Consider the following 18397-nt stretch of genomic DNA (forward strand, 5'->3'; position numbering starts at 1 on the left):
ACTCACACAAACTTATTAAGAGTGCAGTTTCCTACAGTTAGACTGAACGATTTGACACAGGAAAATCTTTTAAATCCCCTTGTGAACTTTGACATGTTCTAATAAGCACTTTACATTTAAAAACAGCAGCTTCTGTTCCACTGAGCTACAGTAGCGCATATTGCATTTGCAAAAATAGCACCAAAGAAAGACAATTTCCTTTCTGAACATCAAAACGCTTCAATAATGTGAAGCAGAGTTTGCATCTCATGCAGGAGCTTCATCTTAATACTGCTTCTATCAAATAATAACAACGGCTATTGAGTCCAGAGGAGAGGGCTTCTCAGCATCACGCACAGCCGTCCGCGCTACAGAAGCTGGCCGGCTGCTGTGAGCGCCTGGGCTCAGGCGCTACAGATCAAAGTGGTGATAGTTCATCAGCACATACCAAAAAATATTTGGTTGATAACAGAGGGCAGATTTTCCAGATCATAGCATAATAAGAAAAATTCCTTTCTCCCAGTTTGAACTCTTCTTGATACAAGAGGTCATATAAAGCAGCAAAGTATACTGTAAGTCATAAGAGTGGAAGACAGATGGAGGACCCAGGGTTTATCTAGTGATGTGAGACAAATGTGAATATTTTGATAGAAGAATGGAAAAGTTGCATCAGATTTTCTGTGGGAGAAAAGCCATTTTGTGTCTTATTTTTGTGGTGATGTATATTTTGTACTTTGCAGAATTCAATATGCTCAAGTGCTTTATCACCTTCGAGTATAATCTTGTCACCTCCTCTCTAAAGGCTTTCCGGTGCACATAATGATGAATTCAGTGAAAACACTGACAAAAAAACTTGACAGAGTTCATCATTAACACTTGCAGCTGTGCAGCATTAATAACAACTATCAAAATGATGTGCTAGCAAGTCTTGAGAGGTGTGAAGGCAAACGAACAAACATTACTCCCTGGAAACAAGGGTTTGTTTTAACACCATTGACACAGTGATCCAAATAAACAAATAAGCTATGTGTCTTTTTTAGTGCATATTAGGAAAGTTAGTACTGTTTGGGGAGCAACAAAATATTATAGTTTTCATTCTTGGCTATAACACAGCACACAAAATTCTGATTTGCCGCCAATTTCAAACTGATTGCTTAAGAGAATATGATGATCTGTGACAAATTTCATGACCATCCAGCCAATAGCTGAGATGTTTCATTCAACCAAATCCAGAAATAAGAGGTGATAGAGGAAACATCAGGGATGACCAAAACCATTAGGATACATCATCCTGGAACCACGAGTGTCATTTTCTCCAGAACATGTGGCAGATATTGAGACATTTCACAGATTAAGTGAAAAACGAAAGAAAAAAAATTGAATCACCAAAGTTAGTTGTTATGATTCATCCTCTGGGGAGCCAGAATTTCACAGAAGTTCATCAGTAGTTGCTGAGATATTTCAGCCTGGATCAAAGTGATAGATCAACCCCCCGACTGCCACACTGACAATATCATACAGTAGTATGCTATACTGACATGGCTAGCAGTCCTTTAGGATGACTGTGCCGATGAAAACTGTTTGCACTCATGAAAATTCCCAGAACAGTTTCCTCTGCTACTGCTGCCACGTGCGCCGACGTATAACTTCAAAGTCAGTGGAATATGCAACATATGGGACGAATTCAAAATGCCTACTGAGACGAAAAGTATAAAATGAAAGCACATTTCTTCTGTGGCGTGACTCTACAGCCCAACAAAGCAGCAACAAAGTTCCCCCGATTTCATTATTATTTGTCTCGATATGTGAAGTGCACCTGTTTTATTAGAAGAAGACCCAAACTGGTCCGGACAGTGGAAGCAGCAACGTCTGTGCATTCCAGTCCAATAAGGAGAGCTGGGCACCATGGCGAGCGCCGATCATGGGAGCAGACCTCTCATGTAGACACGTGAGAAACATCACAAGGCGGACTGCTCGGTTCTCAGGGAAGGGCCTTTTTGCTTGTCAGCGGGGTCTGAATTGTGGGGGTGGGTTGGAATCGAAACACACCAAGCCACATGTAGTACACACTGTGCTACCCCGTCCATATGGGAATATTTACGTCGCCTTTGTTGTGCAAAGATCAAAGCGGCGGAGATCCATTTCAGTTGATTTTATGACACGATTTAGCAAATTTACAGGGGGGGGACTTTAAATGCCCTGTAAAACCTGTTCCACAGCATGCAAGACCACCCCATTAAGTCTGATGTCCCACATGAATATAAAGGAAATCTGACTTTGTAGACCTTTGTAGATGTTGCTGCAGTGTGAAGGGACGGTGTATTTTTTTTAAATGTTGGTAAGTGTAAAAACCCACACGAAACCCAACCCATAAATTCAACTGAAATGAAAAAAAAAAAAAAAAAAGTTAAAGAAAACAAAAGAAATGGCTGCACAGGAACAAAATCAAAAGCAGAACACCATAAATTTATTGTGGAAAAAAAGCAACATTGGGAAAAAAAAAAAAAAAAGTCTATTCTGGCACATTGTTCATTTTTTTTATATTACAAAAAGGAGAAAAAGGCTACAAATCTCGATAATTTATACAAATACAACAACTTTCAAAAATAAATCTTTAATTTAGTAAACGCTCTGTGAACAAGTTTCTGCAATAACCACCCACCACTTGAGATCCCTGAGCAGAGACACAGAGTGAACCGCTTCTTCTTCTTTTTTTTTCCTTTTTCTTTTCTTTTTTTTTTTTTTTTTAAAACATCTTCACTCAAGCAATAACAATTATCAGTGTTTGATCATAAACACTTTATATACACAGGAGAAATCAGCACATGGGGTTTTGTGAGACGCGGGGCGGGGGGAGTGAACGTGACTGGTGATTATTTTACTCAACATATCACGAGTGACCATCACAGGCAGCGACAGAACAGTGTTGACGCCGTTACAACCGCAACAAGTGACTTATTATATATTCAATCTTTTATCCTCCACTGCAGGTGTTACTGTGTATGAACCTGTAACGGGCCACATATCTGTTACCTTCCTTCATTTTTACATGTTATAAAAAAAACACAGTGCCAGCTGGTTCTGTTGCTAGGGTAACACAAAGCAATAACTTACAATGTAATAAACTAAGGACACAGATACAGATCAAGTGGTTTGTGGCCGGTAACAAACAAAATGATCACAAATACTGCACATATTCTTACTTTTGGGGAAGGTGCCATTTTTCCATTTACTGTATGCCGACGACGACAACAAACAAACAAACAAACAGATGTTAATTACACAGAATATATACAAAATGAGATCTTAAGACTGTGAACAGAGGTTTGACAACGTGGGAAAATACTTCATGTCAGGAAAAACCAAACTTGCTCAGTAATCTGAGCTTCCATTTTAAAGTCTGGCTACTTTTTTGCTGCATGATTTTCTGTATAATATACACAACGTTGGTATATATTAGGATTCATTTTATACAAACACAATGAAATTAGTTTTTTATTCCAACACAAACATAGGCGTTTTTTTTTAACATTCCCCTCAGACGTGCTACGTCTCTGCATTGTTCCACGGTGAGAAGGTGTCTGTGCATCGGCATAGCTCTTGTATTTGGTTAGAAGAACTCCTTCATCTGTATCAGCTCCACAAGCGCTCCTTCAGTAAAAGTGGCAGGTGTGTGTACCCAGAAACTACCGTACCTGCCACTTTGTCGTCTGCGACTTCCATGGGAAGCTAGCTTAATAATAACAATTCCATTTATAGCTTCTTGATGTTGAGGATAAACTAGTAACTATGGCAACTTTTAACAGGGAAACACAAGAAGCAGTAGTGGTAGAAATGCCACCTGCGTGCTACTGTAGACTGCTAAAAGAAGATCCACACCTTTTGTCATAAGGCATAACAATGTGAAAGTCCCACTTTCTTCATTCCAGCCAAAACATTTTGCACGCGGCAAAAATCCTGCCTGTGTGGAGCTTTAAGAGGCTTTTGTTGTGCTGTAATGGCTGACAATTTTATTTCCCTTTTTTTTCAAGTTTTCACCAAATGTCAGGACATCCGCTACAAATGGTTTACAAACAACGCTGCTGATTCTCATACCTTCATTATGAAGCGTGTATAATCTAACAAGCGAAACAAACCCACTGAGGAAAATACACAAACTTGAGATTTCACCGATAAGAAATGGATTTACATTAATTTGGAGGTTTTGGACGGTGTCCATTTCTTCATATAATCTTATTTACTTCATTATCAAGATGGAACATCTGATCAAACCAAGAACTTCACTAAATGGTAAAGGAAAATACCCTCAGTGCTGTGCTCTGAGATCCCTCTCTGTTGTATTTTATCTTGCACAGCTCAGGGATAAGTTTCACCCTTTCGAACTACGATTACTTATTTAAGGAACTTAATTCGTCACAAATGTTGGAGGATGTACCTGGTCTCACCTCAAGTTCAAGTGCTGTAGTTATAAAAGAGAAAAAAAAAAGAATAAAAAAAAACATGGTTCCTGTGAGAGCACTAATTTTGAAGAAAGTTCTAAAGAGTCCAAATACTGCGCAGCGCCGGCCAAACTGTGAGCAATGCCTCAGAGGAAAGCTGCTGGCCTGAGGTGTATGCAGAGCTCAGGAGTCATTAGGAGGGCTGTACGGCGCAGTCATGGCCTCTTTGAACAAACATCCTCCCTGAATCTCCTCCATCCCTCCTGGAAGAGAGGAGCGAACGAGTGAGTGCGTGGGCCGTCCTTTTCCTTTTCCTTCTCCTTCTCCTCCGTGTCTGGCGTGCACATGGCAGGTACTGTACTGTAGGCGGGCAGGATGAGCTCAGGGGCCGGTGGTCCTCAGGCCCTGTTTCTCCATGATGTTCCACAGCTTACGCAAGTTGGACTGGGTGATGGTGTCGTCAGGTTTCAGCTGAAGCGCTCGGAGGTAATTGGCTTCAGCTTCTTGCAGCTTCCCGTTGAGGTGGAGGATTGCCCCCAGGTTCATCAGCGCTGCAGGATACTGAAACCAAAAGAAAGATTTCAGTCATTTCAGGGGCGAGATGAGTTTCACGCTGAGCGTATACCTCAGGCAAGCTTCAAGCTCTCCAAACTTACACTGTCTGTTCTTTTCTATAATACCGATGCAGAACCCTACACTGTTACTGAGAAGTAGATATAAGAGCGTGGGTGTTAACAGAGCCTCCTGAGAGACAGGAAACAGTGAGCTGACACACACACAACACTTTTATTTACTCACCACAACAGGCTTGTTTAAACTGAAGAAATTATTCATTGAAAAATTCAAATCAGAGGCCATGAATGGATGTTATGAATAATGCAAATGAAGTCTTTTGAGTCGCACTTGGGGGTATAAATAATTCAACGAAAATGAAATTTGACCAGAAATGTTTTATATCACTGAGCCACGCAATGAATTATTGTCTGGACATTTAACAGATTAAAATACTTTCAAATGTAAATCTTTTCACTAAAACCTGAGAAATGTCTGAACGGATGTATAAATATAAACAGTCTAGCGGTAGCACATTTAGTGATCATATGAAGCCATACAGCACGCCGTTGGTTCCTGCCTGTCAAGATTGTTTGGAAGATCGGTAACCACGATGCTTTGCATGTCCCTGTGTCTTGTCTGTGGCCACACATGTCAAAGTGAGCAAACCACCACTTTGAAGTGGGTCTAACTTAATACTGTATTTTCCTGCTGGTGCCGAAGGGGTGAAAATCAAGACGCAGGAGGAGCAGCAACTGGCGACGGGCGGGTGAGTCACGAGGATGCACTAAAGGTACGTGTCCGGTGTGCAATCACATCATAAAGTATCCAGGCAAAAGGAAGGGTCCACATCTGATCTCCATTTTAGTCTGGAGTGTGGAAAAGATGTCGAATCCTGTCAAGAAGCTACCGTTTTACTGCTTCAGACTATTGCAATTTCTCTAATTGTTAATTCCCTGGCAACGAGACACACTCAAATAAAACAGCGTTAGTAAAAAAAAAAAAAAAAAAAAGGCCAATCATGTGCTTTGAGACTTTTTCCCTATAATTATTGCCTCATACATCACTGTCACATGGAATGGCACATGATTATGGCATTGAGGCTCAGTTTCATTCTCCCTGCCTTTTAACTAATCACGAGTAATTCTCAGAGAAACATACTTTGCATGAGAAAAATGTATTTCTATAAATGTTTTGAGAAATCTGTGGAATGTCGTGGGAAAATGCATGGAAATGCGAACCGTTCACATCGGACGCAGTTAAAGAAAAAATGTATAACGTATTGAAAATATAAAAAAACCCATCAGAGACCTTTTTATGTACTTGCATGGCTCATAAATAAAATGTTTGATCCAATTCATTTAATGGATTTATACAATGTAGAGTAAGTAAACAGCTCAACTGTGAAATGTAAATGTCTAGACTTTGCATATTCAAAGTGTAGTTTTCCATGCACCTTCTCATCCACTGTGAACTGCTTTCCTTTGTCTTGCCTGTTCCACCCTTGTCTCACTCTCAACTCTCAAAACATTTCTTTGTTTTTCCACTGTCAAGCTTGGATGAGTGATACTCCATGCATGAGAATTGCATTGGGAACACAGACTCTGGGATAATCCTATTGTCCCTTGGAGAGAGGAGTCACTTCCTACCTCAACACATATAAAACACGCTGCAGATGCTTCAGCCAAAGTAAAGGCGAGTGGCATGACCGACACAACTCACTGTTGCTCCATGATGATCCAAATGTGCAGCTTTGAATTACTAGATACCACACGCTGTAATATCGTGCAATTACATTAATCCCCTACAAAAACATTGTCCCTCAGTGTTTCAGTTATTATTCACAGGACTTCTTGACTTTAATGGTCGGGGTAATTCTGGAGCTGTTTGTGCTTTAAATTACCCGCCGTTTGACCTCACCGTTGGAGGGTCAAACCACAAAATAACGCTGGGGGATCAATTTGCAAGTGGGGGGATTTTAACCGGTCGAGAAAATACCAGCCAAAACATAACTGTTTATACATATGGACATAGTCGAAAGTGACGCATTTATACTGCGTCTGTAACGTGGAAGTGACAAATGGTGTAGGTGTATATTGGAAAATTAGTCTCAAAGTCATTTTGTGGAGTTGTTGAGGATCCAATGTTAAGTGAGGAGCAATCATCCCTTAGCCCCAGATTGCTTCTGAAGGGGTCAGTCGGTTCATAAGGTAACGGCAGCTCAGAATAAGAGCAGTCTTTGGAGAAATTCAAGTGAGAGAATGACAATGGTCAAATAATACCCTGCTTTGGCTCTTCGGGATCTCTGGCGTCTGTTGATTTTGGTTGTTGGCAAATGCACACAGGAATATTTCAGCTACAATTTATGTTTTTCGTATCATTTCTCCATTGCCCCGCAGAAATGAGGTGATCTCACAGGGTACGACAATGGTTTCGAAAGTTTTCCCTTTAGAGATGACACGGGTCGTAGCAGAAGCCAGAATCAAAAACAAAGGCCAGTTTGTCCAGTTGCTGGAGAAACAAATTAAACAGGAAAGTGCATGAGAGGCTGACCTAAACAGGCTAACAAGGCTTTTATTGCAAGCTTTTGTGCGATCCTTCCGGATAGAGCCTGATGAGTGGCGTAACATATGAAGCAGCTGAGCAAAGACTCCTGGGTAAAAAAAAAAAATCAAGGGACTCCTGGTTTTCCTCTCAGTGCAGCAGCAACTGAGGTTCAAAAGACCCCTCTCTCTCTCTTTCCACCATGCAGAACTTATCAATTCCCAAGATCAGTTTCCTTCTTCTCGTCTCCCCTGTAGGCTCCCACCTTTCCTCACCCAAGCCTTTATCCACCAACTTCATAAAAGCTAAGACTTTTGTGATTTACTCTTACATTCTTCCTTGCCTTTGCAACACTCTGCAAAATGTTCTCTTGTCAAAAGCTTTCATTTTTTTCCTCATTTCCTGCTGCTCTGTAACCTTTCTGCGGTGCTACCCTTCCCAAAACTGGCATGTAGCTTCCAGAGGCATGGGCCAGATGTGGAGCATATTAGCCTGGACCGTAAAGCAACATATGCTATTAAGACTGCCAGAGTTGAATGTGAAGCTAGACTCGGGGAATGACCTGACCATAATGACTCCAGAATGGCATTTAAGTAAAGAATATCTTCATAGAAATGGGAAATCTCAAAAGGACAGATGTCACAGGGTGCAGAGAGCAACCAAAGCAAACCATGCATCCGATAGGATTTAGCTCGTCTAGATAGAGGGGATTGTGGGACTAAAGGACTAAATCCCTTGAATGGAGGGAATTGTCCTCTCTCACTGAGAGCAAGCAGACATATGTGCTTAATATAAACCACCAGTGCCTTCGGAGAGTGAGGAGTCAAGCCGCAGTAAAGCATGAAATGACAAATGAAGATGGACAGGGTACATGGCTTAAGTCAAGTCGCATCGCAAAGAACAAAGGATAACGGTAAAGAAGATGGATGAAGATGCTAAATTGCAATTGTGCCTCAGCTGTAAGCAATACAAACAGCGAGAGGCATCGAGGCAAAAAGTGACCAACTAGGGACAAAATAGAAAAAGTGCCTCTGTGTTTGGACGCAGACGTCAAATGCGTATTTGTACAATTACAGACGCCAAGAAACGGTCATGTGAAAATTACACGGATCTGGCCTTGAAAATAGAGCTGTGGGAAACACAAACTTTTACAGCTTGTATTTCATAGAAATAACATATCTATCAGGGGGATGCATGATATGGCTGGAAATGTCTCTGCAGAGCAAGAGCTCAACTTGTTTACCCAGTGTTGTCTGTATGTGAGAATGTGAGTGTACATCATGGATGTTTTATGGGACTCCATCAAGGCGTGCCCTCAGTCCACCACTGGAAGTTGCTAATCCAGCGTCGACAGTATTCTCATTAGCTCGACTTTGTTTGCTACCAGTAAATCCTTCCATATTATGTCATAATCATGTCAACAAGTTCACATTTCTATAAAACGGAGAAACAAGTGAGTAGTGATCAGATGAGTCTAGAAAACAGGGACATTCCCACAGTTCTCCTTTAACGTTGTTATCTTACTGAACATTATTTAATGTATGGGTTTGAACTAAAAAATATTTTTTTCTTACTTTCCATCTGGGTTTAATCAGATGTTAAAAATACACAATGCTTTGGCAAAGGTTGAGCCCTGCATCAACATTGAGAACAACAAAGGCGATAGGAGCTCAGTTTCATGGTTTCTGTGGAAATTTTTAAATTTTATCCCTTTGTTTTCCTCCAGTTTTGTATTTTTTGTTTGTATATGTTATACTAGTGTTTGTGTGTTTTCAGAGCTAAACTGTATTGTCTGTGTAACGCTGTCCAGATACTTTTTGATCATTAATCCTGAGGTGATTTCTTCTAATCAAGACACAGGAACAAACACGGCGACCGCATGCCAAACATATTTTGTTCCCTCTGCGGCCCTCGCTCAAACAACTCGACCCCTCCTGTCAGGGAGTCTCAAAGACTGGACCCCCATTCATTTTCAAGATGTCAAAGTCCTCTGACTGAGTGTTATTATCATTATTCTTTTCAATTTGCCTACCCGGGCCCCTCCTTTGAAGTTGATGATGGATTCTGCACAAACAAACCTCTGAGCTTAGTCGAAGTTGCCCTTATTTATCCACTGACAATGAAGGTCGTTGTGAGGAGGGCCGAGCGGGCAGTAATAATATTGGAAAGCCGTCCAGACTGTGATTGCACGGTGCCCATCAGGGTAAACAGTAATGTGGGTGATTAGCTGGTCGCGGTTGTACTCACATTAGGTCTCAGGCTTGCTGCTTGTCCGTAGTACTTCTCGGCTGCCTCATTTAGGCTTGCTTGTCTGCAAAAAGGGGGAAAACAGAGAGAGGCGATCATTATTCATCTTTATTGCTCCTGGCTTAGGATGAGGCCCTGAACCCTGCGTGTTTACTAGCGCTCAGGGGTCACTGAGAAAACAGCAGGAGGGAACAGCATGAGGGATGAGAGAAGGGCCCATCCAGTTGCCTGTAGGTTTCTCGTTCGATAGCATCTCGCTCTCCCTCGATAACATCTGTGCTGAGCAGTGCACTGCAAGCACTTTTTGTTCTAATTGAAGCTCAGGGTCAGGACATTTGGCTTATTGGGGACTTGCAGAAAACTCATCAACAAACCACGGCTGAGGTCTGAGATATTCAACCCGGGGTAAACTGTGGGTTGACATACCAGACAGAGTGCAGCGACTCTGAGGATGGAGGCACAGAACCATTTAACCATAATATGAGAATAAACAGGAGAGCAGAAGGGATGGCACAGATGCACCGAATCATGCTGTATATCCCATACTGCGACAAAAATGATTTTTGGGGCAGATGGCTTGTCGGCATGACTCCCTGGTACCAGAAATACGTTATTCCTTAGGACATAAAAACCTGCAGTTCAGACAGGAATGGCCTACAGTATATTATGCTTCTTATCTTCCCTCATAATCTACTACTGTTATACACAAATCTGTGGCTACCATGTCACAAGGCATTTTCTGTAATTAATATCATAGAAATCACCTTTATGGTCCACAGCTGCATGCTTGTCACTGATGGTAGCTATCGCCTCATTGGAAACAAACTTTGACAAAGTCAAGGTCAGAGTCGGCGACGGCCGGCCGTGGAGCCCCTTTTTTTTTAGTTGTAATGATCAAAGGAAGCGAGGCCGTTGGAACCAGTTTCATTTTGGCTGTCGCAGTTTGTTAAGGGATCATCATCCATATGGTTTCAGATAAAAGGCAGTGCTTTTACTTCAGGATCTCCGGGGTCAGCAGCCTAAGTACACACAGTGTTTATGTGTGGTTACACTGTGTAATATGTTGTAAATGCCTGATTTGTAACTGGAGAATTTATGCTCTTTAGTTAGCCGTTACATAGTGAACGCACCGACATGACTTAAAAAACATCATTCTGATCTCATCCTTCAAACATACAGATGAGCATGCCACTGCCGTTTATTTTTGTTAGCACAAATGAATTTTTCCAACTCTGTAAAAAACAGCTCAGATCCAGACAACGAGTCGAGTAGCCGAATTTGTCCTGAGATTATAAATGTGGGTTTCATGTCCAACCACAACCATATGTTTGTTTGCCAGCATAATATTTAGAAAGCGCAATCCTTTGCGAACAAGAAAAAAAAAAAAAAAAGCACCAATCTAATTCAATAATATCATTATCACATTTATAAACACATTATCAGAGGAGAGCTGGAGAACTGCCACGCCACAACCAAAAGGAGCAGCGGCCAGAGTCTTGTCCGATTGCGGGCTGTGAGAGTACAGGAGACAATGGAGGCCAAGTATGTAAACCACTGCCTGGGTTTAAACCCGAGGAAGAATCAGTGTGAGGCTACAAGAGCACAAGAATGAAGGGGAGGAGATTGATGGGAAAATTGAGGAAGAATGAATGAAAAAATAGAAAAAAACCCCCAAGGGAAAAAAATTCTTGACCATATTTCAAATCAGCAGCTCCACCACTGATCCTTTCTGCCCTGACATCTTGTTGTCTGGCGATGCTTTATTAACCCCAGACATGCACAAATCACGATAGTTGACAGTGCTGCTTATAAGCGTGACGCTGCTGGATGCTAATGACTGCATGAACAAATTGCATTTTCAACAACAGGCAGATATTTGTGCTTAAACCGCAGCCGTCCCATCTGTCTCGAGGACAGAAGCACATTTTTTAAGGGTAGGATCTTCTGCGTTCGGAAACAACATTGCACGCAGACGCCGTCCCTGAGGGCAATGCTGTATGAGCACTACACCTAATGCAACTTACCACCATTTTGTCTTCTTTCTTTCTTTTTACTTTTTGGGAAGAGGCACAATCGAATATGCACAAATTGGCGAACCTAACATCATGACATGCTGGTAATATGCACAGATATGGTGCATTATATTTTCACATACTGTAAGACATGTGGTTTGTGTGGGAAACCATGAGGTCAGCTATGAGTCTACGATATATATATATATATATATATATATATATATATATATATATATATATATATATATATATATATATATATATATATATATATATATATATACACTGCTACTGCTTGTTTGTGTCTTTCAGAGTTTCAGATCATATGTGTATGGAGGAGTATTACACCCACTCATGAAAAAAAATGAGAGGAGGGAGATTTTTTTTTTATTATGCACAAGAAGAAAGTCGAAATACAATGCCGAAAGTGAAGTCAAAATGCTTCTTTGTAGTGTAACAGTAACAGCAGGTTGTATCATGATGCAACTGCATACCTCATTGATATCATATCACGTGTTTTAAAAATTTCCCATTTCAACTTTTTCCATAACATTTCAACATTTTTGCTTCATTCTCGAAGGACATAATGAAAAAAATGATCCCTCCTCTTATATACTCTTCCGTATATGTGATATCACAGTGTAGCTGTCACATAAGGAGGGCAGAACAGACACATCCCCACTAGTTTTACCATGAAACAGCCTTTCCTGTTTTATGTTCCCACTATAAACCAGAGCTGAGGTTTTAAAAAAAAAAAAAAACATAAAAATTGTTCAAAGGAGTTAGAAGGAAATTCTTAGTTGGGAAGCAAAAATGATCAAAAACCAAAGGGCTCGGGAGAGCAATAAAACACATTTGCACATCTGAGAGCTTCTGCCCCTCCTGTTAATCTCTTCCCTTCCCCTGTGTTGTAGATTCACTTGTGTCCCCACCAACCGAGGGCCTTTCCACGTCCGCGTCCAAGACAAACAACATAAAGAACATGAGCTGTGGAGGAGTGGGGACCCCATGCCAAGCGAGCGGAGGAAAAGTTCAACCCTGAACACTGCTTGAAGCCCTTTTTAGCTGCCAGGGGTCTGCACCCCGGAGGAGGCTCTCAATACTGGAAGCTGCTGGAGATGAAGATCCTGCATGATCGTACTGGTGGGGGAGAGAGCTATGCATAAAGCAGCTGGGTAAGACTATTACACAGAGCTGTGCAGCATTGCTGTACTCTTGGGAAAAGCGCAGCCAGCTTTATCATACTGGTGATTCAAGATAAGTATTTCCCTTCAGAGCACTGCAGCCATTTTAATCCCAAAGCCCCGAGCCAACCATGATGAGTTTAAACAAGAAAATCTCTATACTGGCTAATATAATTTTGTAGGTTTATTCAGTTAGAGGTGGGGTGTACTGTAAGTTGGCACATGGTTGTATTTACACATTTTCCATTCATGGCTTGTGTTCAGAAACACAACAGATTGTGGGCTGCTGAAGCTCTGCAGCTCCAGCTTGTCGGCTGAACCCTGCGCTGATTTGGAAGCTGTCTTTCAAGTAGCAGCCAGTAAGAGACAGTAGAGAGGAAGAGTGAGACAGAGTGGGAGAAGAGGTGTGGAGAGGACACAGAGAGACAGAGCATATGAAGATACATAGCTGCACAGCACGCTAAGACAAACCAGCAGCTCTCTCGGGCTGGCACTGCAGCAGGAGGAGAGGATTACATAGAACAGCCAAGCAAATCACAGTGGCTGAGGAGAGGTGTAAGCTTCTGGATAAACCGTGCAGACAGTAGACCTCCCTTTTTTTATACACAACCTCGACTCGGCCTCTCGCACAACCGCAGCCAACGCATCTCATCTACGCAGAATGAATTACATTGTGGCTATGGAAATCATCAAACATATCAAAAAAAGAAAAAAAAAGAAAAAATGAATTCCAATCACATAGTCACCTGAGCATGTGGGCCGCGCTGAAGACCACATCAAACTCCCCGCTGTCGAGGCGTGCGGCTTTCTCTGCCATCTCCGCCGCTTCCAGCAGCCGCGACTCTTCCAACAAAAACTGACCTGGCGGGGCGAGAGAGAACAGAAACATGAGTTTAAAAAAAAAAAAAAAAAACGCAGAGGGATCCCCACGGAGATGCTGAGGGATACTCGGCCTAGAAGTGTTGCCTTTGGCCCAGGTGGACAGACAGAACTGGTCTGCCCCTGAATTAATATGCTGAAACTTTAGATACGAGCACAGCATACCATCACTCCTTTGGCCTTCTCTCAGACCCATTTGTTCCTATTAGTCGACCTTGATTGATCTATTTCTCTTAAGATGAAAATACTTCCCCGCAGGAGCTTTGTGCTTTATTATGGGTGTTGCCTTGCTTCTTGCCTTGGACGTCTGTGGACCCACATAATGAGATGGGATTATGGACGGCTGACAAGGCCATGAACTGAGGGTGGACCCCTTGCAAAGGGCCAGGTTTAGAGAGGAATGAATACCCTGTTGACTTTGGTTAGCCCCACTACTGTACCAGGATGCAAACCCACCGAGTGAACCTAAGCATATTTTCCTTAATAACTGCGGATGAAACTGAAGCCGTTAGACCTGAGGTGAGAGACGGGCTGAAAATGAGACTTCAGACCATGATTGAGTGTAAAGTGGCTCCAGGTTACAAACACTTCTGCAGCTATGGAGGGTTTATGATATCAAAGCAAATCAAGGCAATAAAGGAAAAGACAGTTCCTGCAACAATGAATGCCCTGAGCCCGGGAGCGCCCCCGCTATATTTAAACATACATTTCTCAAAGGTGATGCGTGTGTGTGAAGTCTGTAATATTGTGAATCCTGTTCATCACGCGGCGGCGGCGGCGACGTGACTTATAGGGGAATATTGCAGGGTCCAGCTCTGAACACAGACCTGAGCCCTGGGGTTCTGCAGGGCTCGCAAAATTAAATGTAAGAAATTAAATTAAATCTGAGTTTTTTTTAGGACCTTTTTAATACCACACAGAATGCAATTTAATACTTGTATCAAATCATACTGACCACAGTATATGAAAGCATGATAAAAAAAATTATTATTACACAACTTATCATTATTATACCAGAATTATTTCAACTTGATTAATTAAATGAACATGACCTGGATCTGGATAAGTGCTAGAAAATAAATGGCTGCATTTACCTCTTGAAATTTAGGTTTATTGAAGGGATTGCTGAATTTAATTTAATTCAATTTAGCATATAATATCTCCTAAGGCCTTTTTTTTTTTTTGAAGGAAACCTCATATTTATTTTCATAGCCTTTTTCCAATTTGGATGATTTACATTCAGTGCCTATCAAAAGGCCACATCCCTGTTCATGTCAAATAATCAATACCTAGTTGCACACAACACATTTTGTATTTGCGGTTCTGTTTAAGTGTATTTACAGGAATCTGTAAAGTGAACCACAGCCCCGATCTGAATAAGGAACTCGAAATGGGTCAAAGGGAGTTCAAAGTACAGATGTTATATCTTTAACATCCAATACATTCCTATTTCATAGCTTGTTTTGCAATGACTCTCTGTCTCTGTGTGGATCAACGTGGTTAATCTGATCATTAACTCATCTCTTAACCTTTGAAGGTGACAACTGAGACAGTACAGTACAAGAATCCACCATCAACCTGGCGTATCGATTGTTTTAAATTCCACATCCGAGCTGGTGCGGTAAACACAAACCATTCATTTCAGACAGAGGTTCTTCGAGTTGAGTCCTATGTATAATGATGTAAGACAAGAGAAGATGCTGAAGTGGTCACGTTTCATATTTCCATCAAATCAAAGAGAACAATCTGAGGAAATCATCCCCTCTTCTTTTGATCCCCCACTGACCACGTACAGACTGACACTACGGCCGGTCAGAGGAAGAGATGGCAGACGGGGTCTGCCAACACTGTTGTTCTAACATCCTGGGGAGGCGTGCGAGTTCCTGCCTTTGTGCGCACGTCTGTGTTGAGCTGCCAATTTTAAATACTCGCGGTTGCAAGAACGACGTCAGGATCTGTTAAATTGAGAGTTCCAGAAGAAAATAAAAATCAACACTTACCGTAATGCATGTAACAGTTGCCTTTTGTGGGATCAAGTTGGATGGCCTTGAGGAAGTACCTCTCCGCTTCTGTTTTCTGCCCCTGTGAGAGAGAGAGGGATTAAATACAGTGTCATTATTGTTCCAACTGCTTCTTAGAACAACTCATTATAAAAACACTGTACTCGGCTCAACGGCCAAAATACCTTTGTGTGTACCTAATGTCCCTCTCCAAACCGCAGACCTACTTTAACAATAAATCTTAATAAATAGACATGAAACACACGGACCACGGCTGTTATTCTTGCAAGCTCGTGTGTCGTCCTGTCAAAGTGCGCACTGTCATCCTTGGCGCAGTGATCCAGTCGGGGCAAAGGCTTATTCATTACGCACTTTTTATCTGTGCAAAATAACACTTCCAGAGCATAACCGCAGATTGCCCGTGTGTGTGGCCTGACCGCCGTGAAACAAGACAGAGTGGTGGAGAAATGGAGCGGGAGGCTGGGAAGGCAGCGAGAGAGGACAAAGACAGACAGTCTCACGTGTCTATAGGGATCTTTGGTACACAGATTTACATACACAAACACACACTGACGTTGTGTGTGTGTACACTGTTGCTCTGATGAGAGAATCCATACTGGGAGGGTGTGAACAGCATGATGAGGAGAGGCATCACTGAAGACCTGAACGCTCCCTCAGGTCCTTGAGACTGTGACACGCAACCAATCACAGCTCAAGTACGACGGAGCAGCTGGCCAGTGGCGCTGCCAGCTGGGACTCTGTCACATTCCTGCTCTCACTTGGGCTCCAGATGCCATCCAATCAACAATTAACAATGTGCGCCCATCTATAAAAGCTGATGTTTTAGCATTAACAATGCAGCCCATTAAGTATGAGTTCCCCTCTAAAAGATCATGCCTTTTGCATAAATAATGCATATTATTAAACTGCTGTTGTGCTGAGACTATAAAAAGGCGACAGAGCCAGAAAAGACGTTGGGGGATTAAATAAGAATTGGACGACTCAGTGAAAATAATTTACATGTTCCTTCCTAGCGTAATATAAAAGCAAATTACTTCAGTTTACTCAAATAGAAGAACAGGTTCAAATCCAATCAGCGCAGTCTAGTATTAATGACTGTATACTTAGTCAAGCGTATACATTTTGAATGAGCTGCAGATTCAATAAATACATAATTTTCTAATGTAAATATGCGAGCGGGGTTTCCCCCCCTTGATGCCGTGGAAAAATCAAATCCGCCCCGAGTATATGTTTAATATAACCGACGGCGTCCAAGTAGCGATCCCAGCTCCGGTCTGAGAAGCATCATCTCTGTGTATTTATACACTCTAATTCACAGATGGAGGAACGCATATGTTTAAGAGGGCCAGCTGGTTTTATGTTATGTTAGCGGAGGCTTACGTGTGTTTGTTAAACCTCAGAGTGAAGCTTTCACACTCTGAAATGAGTTCCAGTTGTGACTGGATAGAAGATTTGGATTATGACAAGTATATTAATGGAGAGCGAGCTGTCTGTGGAGGAGACAGAGAGGGAGTTAGAACCAGAAAAAAAAAAAAAAAAGCCATCGGTTGCTCATTTCTCATTACTCATCTTAAAAGAAATGTTATTACAGTTCTTATACAGTTCCCTTGACATGCAATTTGTTACACTGCTGGTTATATTACTTTGCAGTTGCACCCCCCTTAAATTGGCAACTGTGTCCTCTTTCATCTTCAAACTTTTGGATTATAACTCATTTGGCTCACCTGTATGCCTCTATGAATAATCCTGAAACTCAACCAGCACTCATGTTCAGCTCTCTTGTTGTACGGCTTCTCTGTGAAGTCAAACCTGTTGCAATGCTTCAAACTCAAAAGGAGTGAACTCCTCCACACTTCTCAGAACAGAGAGAAAGAGAGAGAGAGAGGTGATCGTTCTGCTGCTGCAACACTGCTTCAACTCTGCCGCGTTAAGCTCTGGTCTTGGGACAGAAAAGATCTGAACTCACTTTCTGTCTCTGTCTCTGTTTCTGTCTCTGTGTTCATATGTGTCGCATGTTGCAACAAGATATGTACTGCCCTGAGGGAAGACCGGGTAAAAAAAAGATGGATTACAGACAGCCGATGTGTTGCACATGCCTGGCAAGCAAACAGTCAACATCGCTTCAGTGACACATGCAGGTTGGGTCATAAATTTGGCAGCAGGACCCAGAAGGGTTTGTGTCGGGGATCAAGACCGAATTCAGGTCTCAGTTTCAGGCCTCTGGTTTGTCTAAACAAGACACCGACAATGCCAGAGTCTGGAGAATAACAATATCTACCTCCCTCAACTGCCCTGATACTTTATATTAACTACAGTACTGTAAATATCCACTTCTCATTCCAGTCAGCTCACAATATGGACACAATATCCTCCCTTTTGTCACACACACACATACACACACGTACATGCTGAGATTATTGGTGCGTGCTTCACACCTCAACTCTCCTGACAACATCAGATAAAGTGCAGATGGAGGCGGCCCCGGCTCCGCGGTTGCCGTGGTGATTATGAATGAAGCCTGCATTCTATTAGCTGAG

General features: G+C 42.0%; 1 protein-coding gene across 1 annotated transcript in view; it reads right to left on the bottom strand.

The window, feature by feature from the left end:
* Window positions 1–4596: 4596 nt before the first annotated feature.
* The window catches only part of tmtc2b (transmembrane O-mannosyltransferase targeting cadherins 2b), a 90020-nt gene continuing 76219 nt past the window's right edge, over window positions 4597–18397 (bottom strand). Inside the window, exons 9-12 of the mRNA XM_083973670.1 lie at window positions 15840–15921; window positions 13707–13821; window positions 9762–9825; window positions 4597–4979 (exon numbers count right to left, since the gene is read on the bottom strand). Of these exons, the coding sequence (XP_083829796.1) occupies window positions 4800–4979; window positions 9762–9825; window positions 13707–13821; window positions 15840–15921 (441 nt within the window). The 3' untranslated portion in view covers window positions 4597–4799. The remainder of the gene's footprint in view (window positions 4980–9761; window positions 9826–13706; window positions 13822–15839; window positions 15922–18397) is intronic.

The sequence above is a fragment of the Trachurus trachurus genome (genome assembly GCF_905171665.1).
Source record: "Trachurus trachurus genome assembly, chromosome: 6".
NCBI classification, from domain to species: domain Eukaryota; kingdom Metazoa; phylum Chordata; class Actinopteri; order Carangiformes; family Carangidae; genus Trachurus; species Trachurus trachurus.